Below are 12858 nucleotides of genomic sequence, written 5' to 3' on the forward strand. Positions count from 1 at the left end.
AGGTGGGTTGCCAGAGAGGGACCCAGGCCTGGGCCTGGGTGGGGCAAGACTGGAGGTCTGGAGGTGAGGCCTGGACACACTTAGGGCTGAGTCACGGCTTGTTGCTTACTGTGTGTGGAGTTGGGGAGGGAGAAAAACTTGGCTAGCAAGAATAGAAGGAAGTTGTCAAGGTGAGGAGGGACGTTTGGAAAGGGAAGCTGACAGGCAGCCAAAGAGGGCTGGCGATGTAGATTAGTGAGGGTGCTTTCTAGCAGCTCCAGACCCTGCCTGCATCTATCCTCAGGACCATAACGGGAGCGGGGACGGGCGGAGGAGAAAGAATAAAGAAACTTAACTCTCAAAGAATAAAAACTTGAGAAAACGTCTGCATACTCTCAGTGATTTTTTTGTTTTTCTATTAGATGGAAAGCAGGCACCATATGGAAAAGAAGACGTCCCTTTTCGGATTTGGAAATTTTATGCCTTAATAATAAATTTTAATTAAAGTTTCATATTGGTTTATAAAATTGGGTGTTTTTCCTGAGGAGGAAATGCATATTTCTGATTGTATAGCTATTTCTGGTGTGTGTGTATACACCAGGGATTATGTATGTAATGTGTTTGGTAATTCATGACTATGGGAGGGAATCCAGGCCCATGTGTGCGATATCACTCCACGCCTTACTGTCTGCAGACAGGGTCTCACTGACCCTGAAGGTCACTGTTCTGTGTTCTGGCTAGTCTGGCTGATTGGATCTGCCTTTCTCCACTTGTCTCCACCCCACAGTTCTGGGTTTACAGGCGTGTATAGCCGTGCCTAGCTTTTTCTTTTTAGACATGGGTGCTGGGGATTCAAGCTCATGTCCTCTTACTTTTCCAGCAAGCACTCTTACCCTGAGCTATCTCTGCAGCCTCTGATTGCAGTTTTTTTGTTTTTTTTTTTTTCCAAAACAGAGTTTCTCTATGTAACAACCATGGCTTTTCTAGAACTAGCTTTGTAGACCAGGCTGTCCTCAAACTCAAGAGATCTACCTGCTTCTTCCTCCTGAATGCTGGGACTAAAGGCGTGTGCCTTCATACCCAGCTCTTCTTTATGACCTTAAGGAAGGCAGTTGTGCCCCCCCCGCCTTTAGTTTTTGCACAGCCAACATCCTTAGCAGGTCTTTGGATTTGTTTTTCAGGTACAACTAATGAGAAAGAAAGAACAAGAGAGGAAAGGGGAGAACTCCGCTGCCACCATGCAGAGAAGTATTATGTAAGGCCCCTGCCATGCTCCAGGCACTTTGTGTTGTGACTTTTCCTGGGAAAATGAGGACTGATATTCATTCACTCCAGATAGGGGACCAATGACAAGCCAAAGAAATGATTCCACCCAAGTTTAGCTTAATGAACCACCAAGTTTATTGGTGTCACTTATAGGAAAGTTGGTGATATAAAGGCAGCCGCTCACTCCAAAGCCCACCCCAGCATGGAAAACTGTATTGCTGGAGCTCTTTGCTCAGTCTGCAGGCTGCTCCACTGAAGAATCCCTCTCAACCCTCAGTAATTGTTGGCTGTTTATATAAAGCTTGGGAAGGGGCATGTGAGTCTTGTAACTGTCTGAGCCTCCTCAGTGTCTTGAGCGTCCTGATTCTTGAGCTTCCTCCTCCCTGCAAGAGATAGTGTCTACATAATGCACTCTCCAAACTCTGGGCTTTCTGTATCAAATTTGCATTTTTTGAGAAGACCTTGAGTGAGCCTTCAAGTCGAAATTTCCTAGTGTTGAGTAGTTTGGAAAATGAGAAGTAGGACATGGGAGAAAGTAATGAATCAATTAGCTCATTAATTGATTCTTAGTTGCAGGGTATAGGTCCTTAATGTGTTGGTTTTCAGCAGTTATACCCCCTGGGAACATGTGGCAATGTCTGGAGACATTCTTGGTTCAGGCATTTTGGGGGTCTGAGATTTGCTTTTGATATCTAGTGGACAAAACTTAGGCATGCACTAAACCTCCCTCAGTGCACAGGACAGCCTCAGTGCCAGTTCAGAAATCCTGTACTAAGGCAAGGTGGCTTTAGAAACATGAGAGAGGAAGGTACTTGGTTTCCATAGTTGCAGTGTGCAACTCCAGGCTTGGCCAGATAGATCCAACAAGTAAAATGTTGTCATGGTCTGCCTCTCTGTGGTCAGCTCTGTTACCATTGATGTTGTCATCCTCAGGCTGACTCTCCCAAGATCAGCAATCTCAGGTGTAACAAGAGGGCTTGCTTGTTGGGGTTTCTGTCCTGCCCAGTTCCCACAGCCGATAAACCCCAAAGAAATCACACAGAGAACTATATTAATGATAAACTGATTAGCCCATTAACTCAGGTTTCTTATCAACTCTTATAACTTATATTAACCCATTATTCTTATCTGTGTTAGCCATGTGGCTCGGTACCTTTTTCGGGGCAGGTCACATCCTGCTTCTTTGGTGTCTGCACAGGACTGAGGGAAAGAACTTCCTTCTTCCCAGAATACTCTTTTTTTTTTTTTTTAAATTTATTTATTATGTATACAGTATTCTCAGTATTCTGTCTGCATGTATATCTGCAGGCCAGAAGAAGGCACCAGATCTCATTACAGACGGTTGTAGAGCCACCATGTGATTGCTGGGAATCGAACTCAGGACCTTTGGAAGAGCAGGCAATGCTCTTAACTGCTGAGCCATCTCTCCAGCGGCCCCCCCCCCCCCAATACTCTTGTTCTCCTTGCCCCACCTCTATTTCCTGTCTGGCTGTCCCGCCTATACTTCCTGCCTGGCTACTGGCCAATCAACGTTTATTTAAAACATAATTGACAGATACAGAATTGTTCCACACCACTGAGGTACGAGAGTACCTCCTTTCTGACCCAGCAATATCACAGTCAAGTTTTGACTTGGGAAAATCGTGGTGGGCAATAGGTGTGCAGTGCACTGCACTAATTGGTGAGGCCTGAGTCATGTGTCCATGTGTCATAGGTGGAAGTGTAGGCCACTCATGGCCTGTACTAAGGGAAGACCAGAGAGAGAGGGGTGCATTAGAGAGAAGGAGGGAAGGATACTAGCAGTCTCAGTCCTGGACTTCCACTGTGGAAACCCGGGAGACACAAATCCCCACTCACTCTTGGCATGGGAAACCTGGATTTGGTCTGTCTTGGGATGACAGCTTTTTATTCAGATGCTTTCTGTTCTCTTGTTTTCTTGCCCTTTACTACTACCGCTACTGCTACTATTACTACTACCATCGCTACTACTACTACTTCTTCTTCTGCTGCTGCTGCTGCTGCTGCTCCTGCTCCTCCTCCTTCTTTTTTTTTTTACTGTTCAGAATCGAGTAAATCCTAAGGTCTTTGCCCATCCTAGGGAAGCCCTTTACCACTAAACTACATCCCTGGTGTGTGGCCCTGCCTGGCTGGGGATGGATGTCTGGAGCTACAGGTGTTTCCCAGGTAGGTGAAGCATTGGTGCTATTAATGTCTCTCATCCCCTTGTGCTCCTCCAGGTCATTTTTCCAACCCACCAAAGAGGGTAAAGCAAAGAAGCCTGAAAAGGAGACAGCCAACAGCATCGGAGAGAAGGAGTCCCCTCCAAAGTATGTAACGAGCTGGGGCAGGGCGTGTGCCTTTAGCAGTCAAGATTCTTTTGTGTGTTAAAACCTACTGCAGAGGTGTCAGTCCTTAAAATGATATTTTAAATTTAGATATCTGACAGTCAAAAGGCAGGTCCAACTTTAGGCACAGCTGAATCTAATACTTCAGAGTTCTTGTCTTTAGAAGTCTTTCTGTGGTGCTGAGCATGAACCTGCTTCCCTCTTTGTAAAGAAGTTCTGTAGAATTAGTGCCTATTATCAGGAAGTATGGGGTAGCTGGTTCTCATGGTGGCCTCTGTTGTGACTGTGAGCTTTCTGAGGACACTAAGCACTTGAGTGACTGCTGCCACCACACATGCCATCATGCCTGTGTCTCCATAAGCTGGGAGTTCAGAGCTGGCATCAAGGGGACAGTGACTTAGCATAGTAGTCTCCCTTTCTTTATGTAAGACTGTAGGCTGTTACTCTGTTGCCTGGGTGTGTACCATGCTGCAACTCCTGTGACTAAGGTAGAAGATCTCCATATGGTGCCTCCATATGGTTAAATTGGTGCCTGGTCCCTGCCAAGAAATTCATCTGCTTTTTATGACATATTACCACCACATGGACATGCAGGATGCCTCAGGATGGAGAAAGGGACTGAGGGAAGAATACTTAAGTGCATATAATAAAGTTAAGTATGGTGGCCCACACCATAATTCCAGTGTTCATGAGGTATAGGCAAGAGAATCAGGAGTTCAAAGTCAGCAGCTGATACATACTGAGTTTGAGGCCAGCCTTGGCTACATGAGACCATCTCAAAAGAGTGAATGCCATGGGGGTACCTGGAAGATGCTCACCGAAATGGAAGAGAAGGGAATGCAGTTTTTTGGGCATTGTCCCCATTCTGCCTGCCATTTGCCACACATCTCCCTCCCATTTTCTAGGGTAGCATTGAAAGAGAGGAATCGACTGGTGTCTGAGAGTGATTCTCCAGTGAAGAGGCCAGGAAGGAAGGCAGCCCAGGTCCTAAGCAGCGAAGGGGAGGAGGAAGATGAAGCTCCTGGCACCCCCAAAGTTCAGGTAGGTTCCAACAGCCTGCTGGGTTTTTTCTAAATTTAATTTTTGTGTGTTTGTGTATATATATCCTTGCTGTGTGAGTGGAGGTCAGAGGACAGCCTTGTGGCGTTCTCTTCTTCCACTTTCTCATGAGTTTTAGGAATTGAACTCAGGTCTCTATGCTTGTACAGCAAACACCTTTACCCACCAAGCCATCTTGCTGACCTTTAGCCTGCCAGTTTCCTGCTCACTTACACAGCTGAGTGCAGTAGCTATACAGGAAGACTCTGGGGACATGGTCCAGGAGACAAGTAATCTCCGCTATTGTGACTTCAAGCAGGAGGTTTGGGGTACAGGGTCCCAGTTTACCTCTTTTCTGGGATGTGGGGCTCATTTGGCACCTTGACAGTGTCATACCTCAGGTGCACCATGGAGAACATATAGTGCTTCCTATGTTACAATTATCCCATAATTCTGTAGGTCAGGTACCTGAGTGGGTTATCTTAGGGTATTGGCAGTGCCGTTTTTTTTTTTTTTTGAGCCTGTAGGGAAGACCACTTCATACTTCTAGAAGCCTGTTCTTCATCTGCTGAGCCAGCCTATGGTCTCTGTGCTTTCTGTGGTCACATTTCTTTGTGACTTCTTGCTTCTATGTAAAAGAAAATTTTTTTATCAATGTGTGGAATGCGTGTGCATACCATGGTGTATGGTGTCACATAGTAACATGCAAGAATTAGTCTGCTCCTTGCGCCTTGTAGAAGATACAAGGACGACTGAAAAAACAGTCCTTAGTCTCATGAGCACACTAGCCACAGAGGAAGTGGAGAAATGTAGTACTCAGGCCTATGATTCTACTAATTCCAAGGGAGGTTGGTACAATCAGTTCTTAGTTAGGCCACCAGATGTACAGCTGGAAAAGGAAGATTCTGTTACTTCTAAGAGGCAGAATTAATATGGGGTTCATAATGAAGTGAAAAAGTGTTTTGGTGAGAGAAGATAGCCTGAGTAGGGATGAGACTGAGGAACCAGAAATATGGCAGACACAAGAGACAAGTCCATTCTGCTCTCAAGTGTGGTAGCTACAACTGCCAGATAAATGCATACGTTCTCTTTATTCTAGAAATTTTCTTTTTGTCTCCTTCCAGCAGTCTGTGTCAGACTCCAAACAGAACTCTCCTTCCAGCCCTGGCACATGTCCTGAGAACAGTCCTTTCTTCAACAGCCCCTCCATGGATGTTTCCCCATCAGGATTCCCAAAGCGTCGCACTGGTAAGGTCAGGCTAACTCCTTCCTTCCCATGGTGGTCATTTTTCTTGTGGTCATGATGATAGTACTCCTGGTGGTGAGCACAGTTAACTGTCCCTCAGCTGTGTGACCTGAGGCAAGCAACTTCACCTTTGAAGAGGTATGTATGAACTGAAGTACAGTGCCAACAGCCCAGAAGAGCCAGGATTCAAGGCTGATTCGGCCTACAGTCAGACACCAGGTTGTTATTTACTAGAACTTTTTTATCTTAAAATATAAGAAGGGGCAGGACAGAGGTTAAATAACTTTCAAGGTCTCAGATTCAGAGCTTGAAGGATGAGATGTTTATTGGGGAAGTAACTGTGGCAGGTGTGAAAGATCCGGAACCTTCTAAGTTGCCCCATCGACCAGGCAGTGTCTGATCTCACTAGGGCAAGCGCGGATAAACCAGTGGTCAACCACAGTGCTCCCTTTGCCTTTCCAGCTCGGAAACAGCTCCCGAAACGGACAATTCAGGACTCTGTGGAGGAGCAGAATGAAGACAAAGACAGAGCAGCCAAGAAAAGGAAGAAGGAAGAAGGTGAGGGACCAGGATGAGAGGAGCGCTCGTGTGGTGTGTGTGCGCGCGCGCGTGCGCGCGCGCGCGCACACGCCTATCCATGATATGGAATGGGGACCTTCAGGGGTAGGAGAGGTGTGTGCAGTACAGCATGTTTGGATTTCCAGATCTGTTATTTAAACCTTTAAATCAACATTTTGCACTCGGGGGCCAGACATGGTATAATCATAGCACTCAGGATGCTGAGGCAGGAGGATCACTGCCTGTTAGAGGTCCGTCTGGTCCACATAGCAAAACCCTGTTTCAATAAATAAACATTCCATATTCCAGTACATAGACGCTCATCCTGAAAACTGTTTGAAACTATTTTTTTTTTTTTTTTGCCTTAATTTCAGGATTTTTTTTTTCCTTTTGGTTTTTCGAAACATTGCTTCTCTGTAGCTTTGGAGCCTGTCCTGGAACTAACTCTTGTAGACCAGGCTGGCCTCAAACTCAGAGATCTGCCTGCCTCTGCCTTCCGAGTGCTGGGATTAAAGACATGCACCACCACTGCCCGGCTTAATTTAGTATTGTATATAACTAATTTTGTTTTTATTTAATGGAAATAATAATAATAATTATTATTTTTTTTACCATTGCTTTGCTGAAGTTTTTTTTGTGTATTTTTCTTCTAATATATTCTTCTCTCATACAGCACATCCCATTTTCAGGGGAATTATTTTTCATTGGTGGTGAGTTTATCCAAGGATGTACTTTGAGATATATTTTCTACTTTGAGACAACTGAAAACTCAAAATTCCCTTTGCTAGTTTTTCTTTCATTTAGTGTCCAGCAGGTGTCTCTGTGTTCCTTTGGACACTCTATAGACTGTCAGCCTGTTGAGACAGTTCCCTTTGTCTTGGTGCAGTGCAGGGAAACAGCCGTGGGGATAGATCCAGTGATCATGGGAGCTGTCTGTGATTCCATCAGTTGCAGTCTCTGACACAGCCAGGTTCTTGTTTATGTGCTAAGAAAAAAAATAGACTCAGTTTCCCATGGCAGGTTTGATTAATTTGGTGGAGACTTGATTTCCTATTGGTAATCTGTAGTCCGTAAAAAATTTCACTGTAAGTTGGAGATTTTAGCTATTCTGAGTATCTCAAAGTAAAAGGAGTTATCTTTGTCCTAAGGCAAATTCCCCCCAAGTTAGTCTTTGTGGTGTTATCATTACCGGGGCATAACTTTTCATTACATTTGTAAATAAAAATGTACAGGCTAGGTAAGTGCTGGATTGCTGAGTTACATGTCATCATTTTGTTTTTGAAACAGGGTCTTACAAAGTTGCCCAGACAAAAAATTGAATTTACTCTGTAATTTAGGCAGGCTTTGAACTTGTGACTTTCCTGTCCTGGACTATCTATTGAGTGGGAGTGCCTCTAAGCCTTACTGCCATTTAACTTTTTTGTGTATCACCAGAAGCACAGACCCCAACAGAAAGTCTCACAGAGGCTGAAGGTGTAAAACAGAAGGAAGAAAAGGAGGGGAGCCAGTCCATAGTGCCCCCTGAGCCTGCAAAGTCCCCTGGTGAGTTGCTTATTCCCCCAGCTTTATGATCCTGATTGGGGTGGTACTTGTCTTTGTAGGGTGGGCCATTTAAAACAAGGCATGGACTCTCCATCTTGGGTTCAGTGGGAACTCCCAAGGTTATCATAGATTTTGTTTTTACTGTTGGGTTTATTGTTTGTATGAGGAAAAAGAGGAAAGAGACCTCAAATAATTGTGCTTTTAGACATCAGAAGTGCCAATCAAATACAGTGAACTGAGTAGGTATTTATTAAGAGTGACATCTAAACTTAGTTATAAGATTCAAAAGCGGGAGGGTCTTGGAGGCCATGGTGCAGCTTCTGTGCCCTGGTGTCCTTGAGATCCTTGTGTCATAGGTGACGTTTACAAGGACAGTTTTAAGACATACTTGGATCTAGTTTCCTACAAGTGCAAGAAGACTGTTCGAATCACATTAAGGTTTTAGTTAGTTTTTTTGTGGTCCTTGTGGTGGAGCGCAGAGCCTGGCACATGCTAGGCAAGTGTTTAACACATCTCAGTCCTCTGTTAACACACTGAGCCATACCTCAGCCCTCTAACTAGTGGGTTCTTGGCAAGTGCTCTGTTGCTGAGCCACACCCCCAGCCCCACTCTGGGGATTTTAGGCAGGAGGAGCTCTACCATTGAACCATTCCACTAGCCCCCCACTGGGGGATTCCAAACAAGTCCTCTACCACTGAGTCACACCCCCAGATCTTCCTCTATCCTCCTGCCTCAGTGTCCCGAATGGCTGGGATTTCAGGCAGATGCTGGGTGTTGAGGTTTCTTTTCGCTGCCATTCCTAAGTCTTCCGTTTCCAGTGCTGCTGTGCTTTCATTAGCACTGTGCCCTGCATTTTTAATGGATGGAGAAAGGTCGGAATTGTTCGATTTTCTACTTCTAGGATACAGGGAAGTTGGTTTCTTAAAGTCTATAGGTAGAAACAGATTGTATCACCTTTCTTACTTCAGAGTCAGTAACCCTGCCAAAGACAGAGAACATTCCAGTGTGTAAGGCTGGTGTCAAACAGGATCCTCAGGAAGAGGAGCAGAGCAAACCTCCTGCTAGAAGTACCAAGACACTCAGCAGCTTCTTTGGTGAGCACCTCTCTCCCCTTGTTCCTCTGGGCTGTGCAGCCAGCAGATTGCAGACTCTGCTCAGGCAGTGCTGGCTGGACAAAGCTTGGAAGGTGGGACTGTCAGGAGTCAGGTCCTCTATTCCCTGTCTTCCCTTGCAGCTCCCCGGAAGCCAGCAGTGAAAGCTGAAGTGAAACAAGAAGAGTCAGGTACTCCAAGGAAGGAAGAGACCAAGGGGTAAGTCGTGCCCAGGTATGAGAACATCTAGGACATTCCTGTCTTCATCCCATGACTCAGCCCCAGCTTGGGCTTCCTACGCTCAGAGGGCTTGGGCATTGGTCAGTATTTTAGACATCTTTGGCCCCTGTTGCAAAGCTGTAGGATGCAGGCAGAATAAGAACTGCTCAGAGACAGAGTTTGCCTATGCATTGATTGCTTGGCCTCTTACCTGACCTCCAGCCAGCCTCCAAAGGATTGTCTGTCTGTCAAAGGACTGGGGGCACCTATGCGACACGGCAATGTAATCATGGGTTTTCTTACCTCTCTCACCTATCCACCCGTCAGAGTGGTTATGCACTAACCCCAGAACAAAATCTTAAGCCCCTTTGCCCACTGGTCTCCACCCAGCACTCTGTCCTCAGTTCTTAGTACTCTGATTCCACCGTCCTGCTTACCAGGTTGAGCACATGTTTCAGAAACAACAAGCATCTTCATTGGGATCTCCTGAGGACCTCTTTGCCAGCCCTGAGTGGCTAATGGGTATGAACCACCTAGAGCCGCTTCTCTTTCCTGATAACTACGGTGAATTAGAGTTGTGGTTCTCTGAATAGGCTGCTAAGTGATTGTTTTATTGTTATTGGACCATTCTTTTTTTTTCTTTCGAGACAGGGTTTCTCTGTAGCTTTGGAGCCTGTCCTGTAACTTGCTCTGTAGACCAGACTAGTCTCGAATTCACTGAGATCTGCCTGTTTCTGCCTCTCGAGTGCTCAGATTAAATGCGTGCGCCACTACTGCCCATCATGATTGGGCCATTCTTATATCACCGGTTATGAACACTAGAAAATTTGTTGAATGGACGGACAATTAGGATAGGTGGATAAGCATCCTACAAAGTAATGGGATCAGACCCCATTCTTGCTTACTCAAAACCATGTGGGCTGGGGTTGTAACTCAATGGTAGAGGATTTGTTCAGAATCGTTGCCTGGTGAGGGCCTGGTGGCAAGGCTCAGTGGTAGAGCACCTGCCTAGCAAGGAGCTGGATATGGCTTAGTAGAACCACTGCATAGGATTCCCCCTCTCATCCCTGCAGTGAGGGGCTTGGAGTATGGCTCAGTAGTAGAGCACCTATCTAGAATCAGTTAGTGAGGCAGTAGAGGCTCAGTGGTAGAGCTCCTGCCTAGTTTCTACCAGTGAGGAGATGGTATTGGTGGCCTTTTGCCTTGTGAGTCAGCTAAAACGTAGTAGAAACATTCCTTAGAGTTACCCAATTTTATTTCTCCTTTGCCTTCATAGAACCCTGGATCCAACAAATTATAATCCTTCCAAGAGTAACTACCATCCCATTGAAGATGCCTGCTGGAAACACGGCCAGAAGTAAGGAGTTAGCCTTCCCATGCTGTCTTTCTTCTGTACTGTGACTGTGGGAGGCTGTGACTTTGACCTCTTTGGAAGGTCTGTAACATCTCTCCTATCTCTATTTTGGGGACACAGCACCATGGGAAGGGATAGTGGATAGTTCCCTCTGCATTTTGGTATTGTCAAGGCTATCCCCTAGGAGGGTGTGAGGAGCCAGGTTGGATACAGGATATGTTGGCCTATTCAAATGGTTCTCGCATCTCTTTTCTTTCCCAGGGTTCCTTTTCTTGCTGTGGCCCGGACATTTGAGAAGATAGAGGAGGTTTCTGCTCGGTAATTAATTACTCAGGTTTGGGGACAGGTGCTCTGTGGCTCTGTCCAGAGCATGGCATTGTGTGCTGCCTCCTTCTCTGCGGTCTCTCCTCATCTCTTCTCCCCATCATTGTCACTGTCCATTCACAGAAATGGCTCACATCATTTTGAGGCCCAGCCTCAGAAGACTCTCAGCATCATTTCTTTTTCTTTTTGAGACAGGGTCTTTCTATGTAGCCCTGGCTGGCCTGAAGTTACTATGTGGACCAGGCTGGCCTTGAACGCAGAGATTGCTGGGGTTAAAGACATGTGCCACAACAGCATCGTTTCTAATGTCATATTCTCTTGATCTAAGTGGGTCCAGGTCCAACCTGTGCTCAAAGATAGCTATGACTATAGCTCAACACAGAAATCTTACACTTAATGCATCGTGAGAACTGTCTCTTGTTGATTGTAAATCGATTGCACTGTTCTCGAGTGTGGACTTTGCAGTGTCAAAGATTGAATGTGCCTGTGTGAGAAACAAGGGTCAGCCAGATCTGCAGGGTTAGGAAACAGATTCTAGGAATTACAGGAAATGTTTCAGTCTCGCTTCCACATCTCAAGTGAGTGTAGTCTAATCTTGGTTACAGCGAGGGTGACCTTGCTTGCCACACTTCCCCTGCAGAGCTTTCCCTCCCAGTGATGCACAACATCAGCGTCAGTAGTCCATGGTGGCTCCTTCGCCTCTCTCCCCAGTCCTGTCCTTTCTGGACTTTCTCCTAGGGCTTTCTTCTGTGGTATAAGTGTTATGGGGTGTACTCATTCTGCCTGTGCTTGTTTGATCAATCTCATTTTTACTTCTCCATGTTGGCTTAAGCTTTTCTGGAATATTTAAATTTTCCTATAACATTCCTTCATTTTTATACATCTTTAGGCTGCCCTCAATGCTTTGTCCTTAGAAATGTTTCCTTGGGAATGTTTAAGAACTTCCCATGGAGTGTAACTCTACAGTGAGGTGATGGAGGACATGAGAAGGGCCTTGAGTACCAGAAAGTGGTTTATAGCAGCAGTTGGTGAGGTGGTCAAGGGGACAGTTAACATTGCTCTGCTTCCTGGCTTTGTGCCCATGGCAGGTGGCTTGGTCTACCTCTCTGAGACTCAGTTTCCCCATGAATAAAGGAGAGAACATACATCTCTGCCTTCTGTGGAGACTGAATTTATCAACATGACATAGGGGAGACATTAACTTTTGGAGAATCTCATACATTATCTACTTAGAAGGAACTGCAGTTGGCTGACCTGACCCATAGCCTAAAATAATGGGGTATAGGGTTATCCGATTTGTTTGTTTCTTTTTTAAAAGGTTTTTGGGAAGGTTTTTTAGAAAACCTTCAAAAGTAATTGGGTGTCGTCATATATCTGGACTACTGGCTTCCTTTGTGTTGATGTCTTTTTCGGGCTTTGGACCATGGTCAGAACCAAGACAGTCAGAATCAAGATGTCAACACAAGGCTGTTAGAGATTCCTGCCTTCGTTTGCATTGTGATACCCATTTCTGTTCGGGTTTCTTGTCTTGGGTTCCCGCCTGTGGTGTTTAGTTGGCCTGTCCGCAGACATCCCCTCCATCTGTCTCTGTCCTTTGTGACCTTGATACTTGCTGAAAGTTTTGGCCACTTGGGTGAAGGTCTCACTTTGGATTTGTAGCATGTATCCTCAGACCTAGTTTCAGACAATGCTTTCTCACTACATATAATGTCATCGGTCTAGTCCCTATCAGCTGGTTCCAAAGCTGAATGCCTGGCTTTTCCACTATGCAGTTTCCCTCTTAGCAACCTTGTGGGAATTTCCTGTTCCTTTTCTTATATCCACCTACTGTTTCACCTCTGCTGCTGTCCCAGGGTGGCAGAAACAGATTGCCACTTGGTGAATTAAAACAATAGA

General features: G+C 45.6%; 1 protein-coding gene across 5 annotated transcripts in view; it reads left to right on the forward strand.

Moving 5' to 3' along the window:
* Lig1 (DNA ligase 1) overlaps window positions 1-12858 on the forward strand; it is a 31464-nt gene that overhangs the window by 868 nt on the left and 17738 nt on the right. For 4 of the 5 annotated variants that reach the window (XM_057755485.1, XM_057755477.1, XM_057755462.1 and 1 more), the window contains exons 2-11: window positions 1161-1234; window positions 3483-3572; window positions 4496-4631; window positions 5753-5876; window positions 6337-6432; window positions 7867-7974; window positions 8943-9068; window positions 9209-9284; window positions 10561-10641; window positions 10900-10956. In XM_057755485.1, the coding sequence (XP_057611468.1) occupies window positions 1170-1234; window positions 3483-3572; window positions 4496-4631; window positions 5753-5876; window positions 6337-6432; window positions 7867-7974; window positions 8943-9068; window positions 9209-9284; window positions 10561-10641; window positions 10900-10956 (959 nt within the window). In that variant the 5' untranslated portion in view covers window positions 1161-1169. The remainder of the gene's footprint in view (window positions 1-1160; window positions 1235-3482; window positions 3573-4495; window positions 4632-5752; window positions 5877-6336; window positions 6433-7866; window positions 7975-8942; window positions 9069-9208; window positions 9285-10560; window positions 10642-10899; window positions 10957-12858) is intronic. The other variant, XM_057755469.1, reaches the window with a different exon arrangement.

Source organism: Chionomys nivalis, chromosome 2 (genome assembly GCF_950005125.1).
Source record: "Chionomys nivalis chromosome 2, mChiNiv1.1, whole genome shotgun sequence".
NCBI classification, from domain to species: Eukaryota; Metazoa; Chordata; class Mammalia; order Rodentia; family Cricetidae; genus Chionomys; species Chionomys nivalis.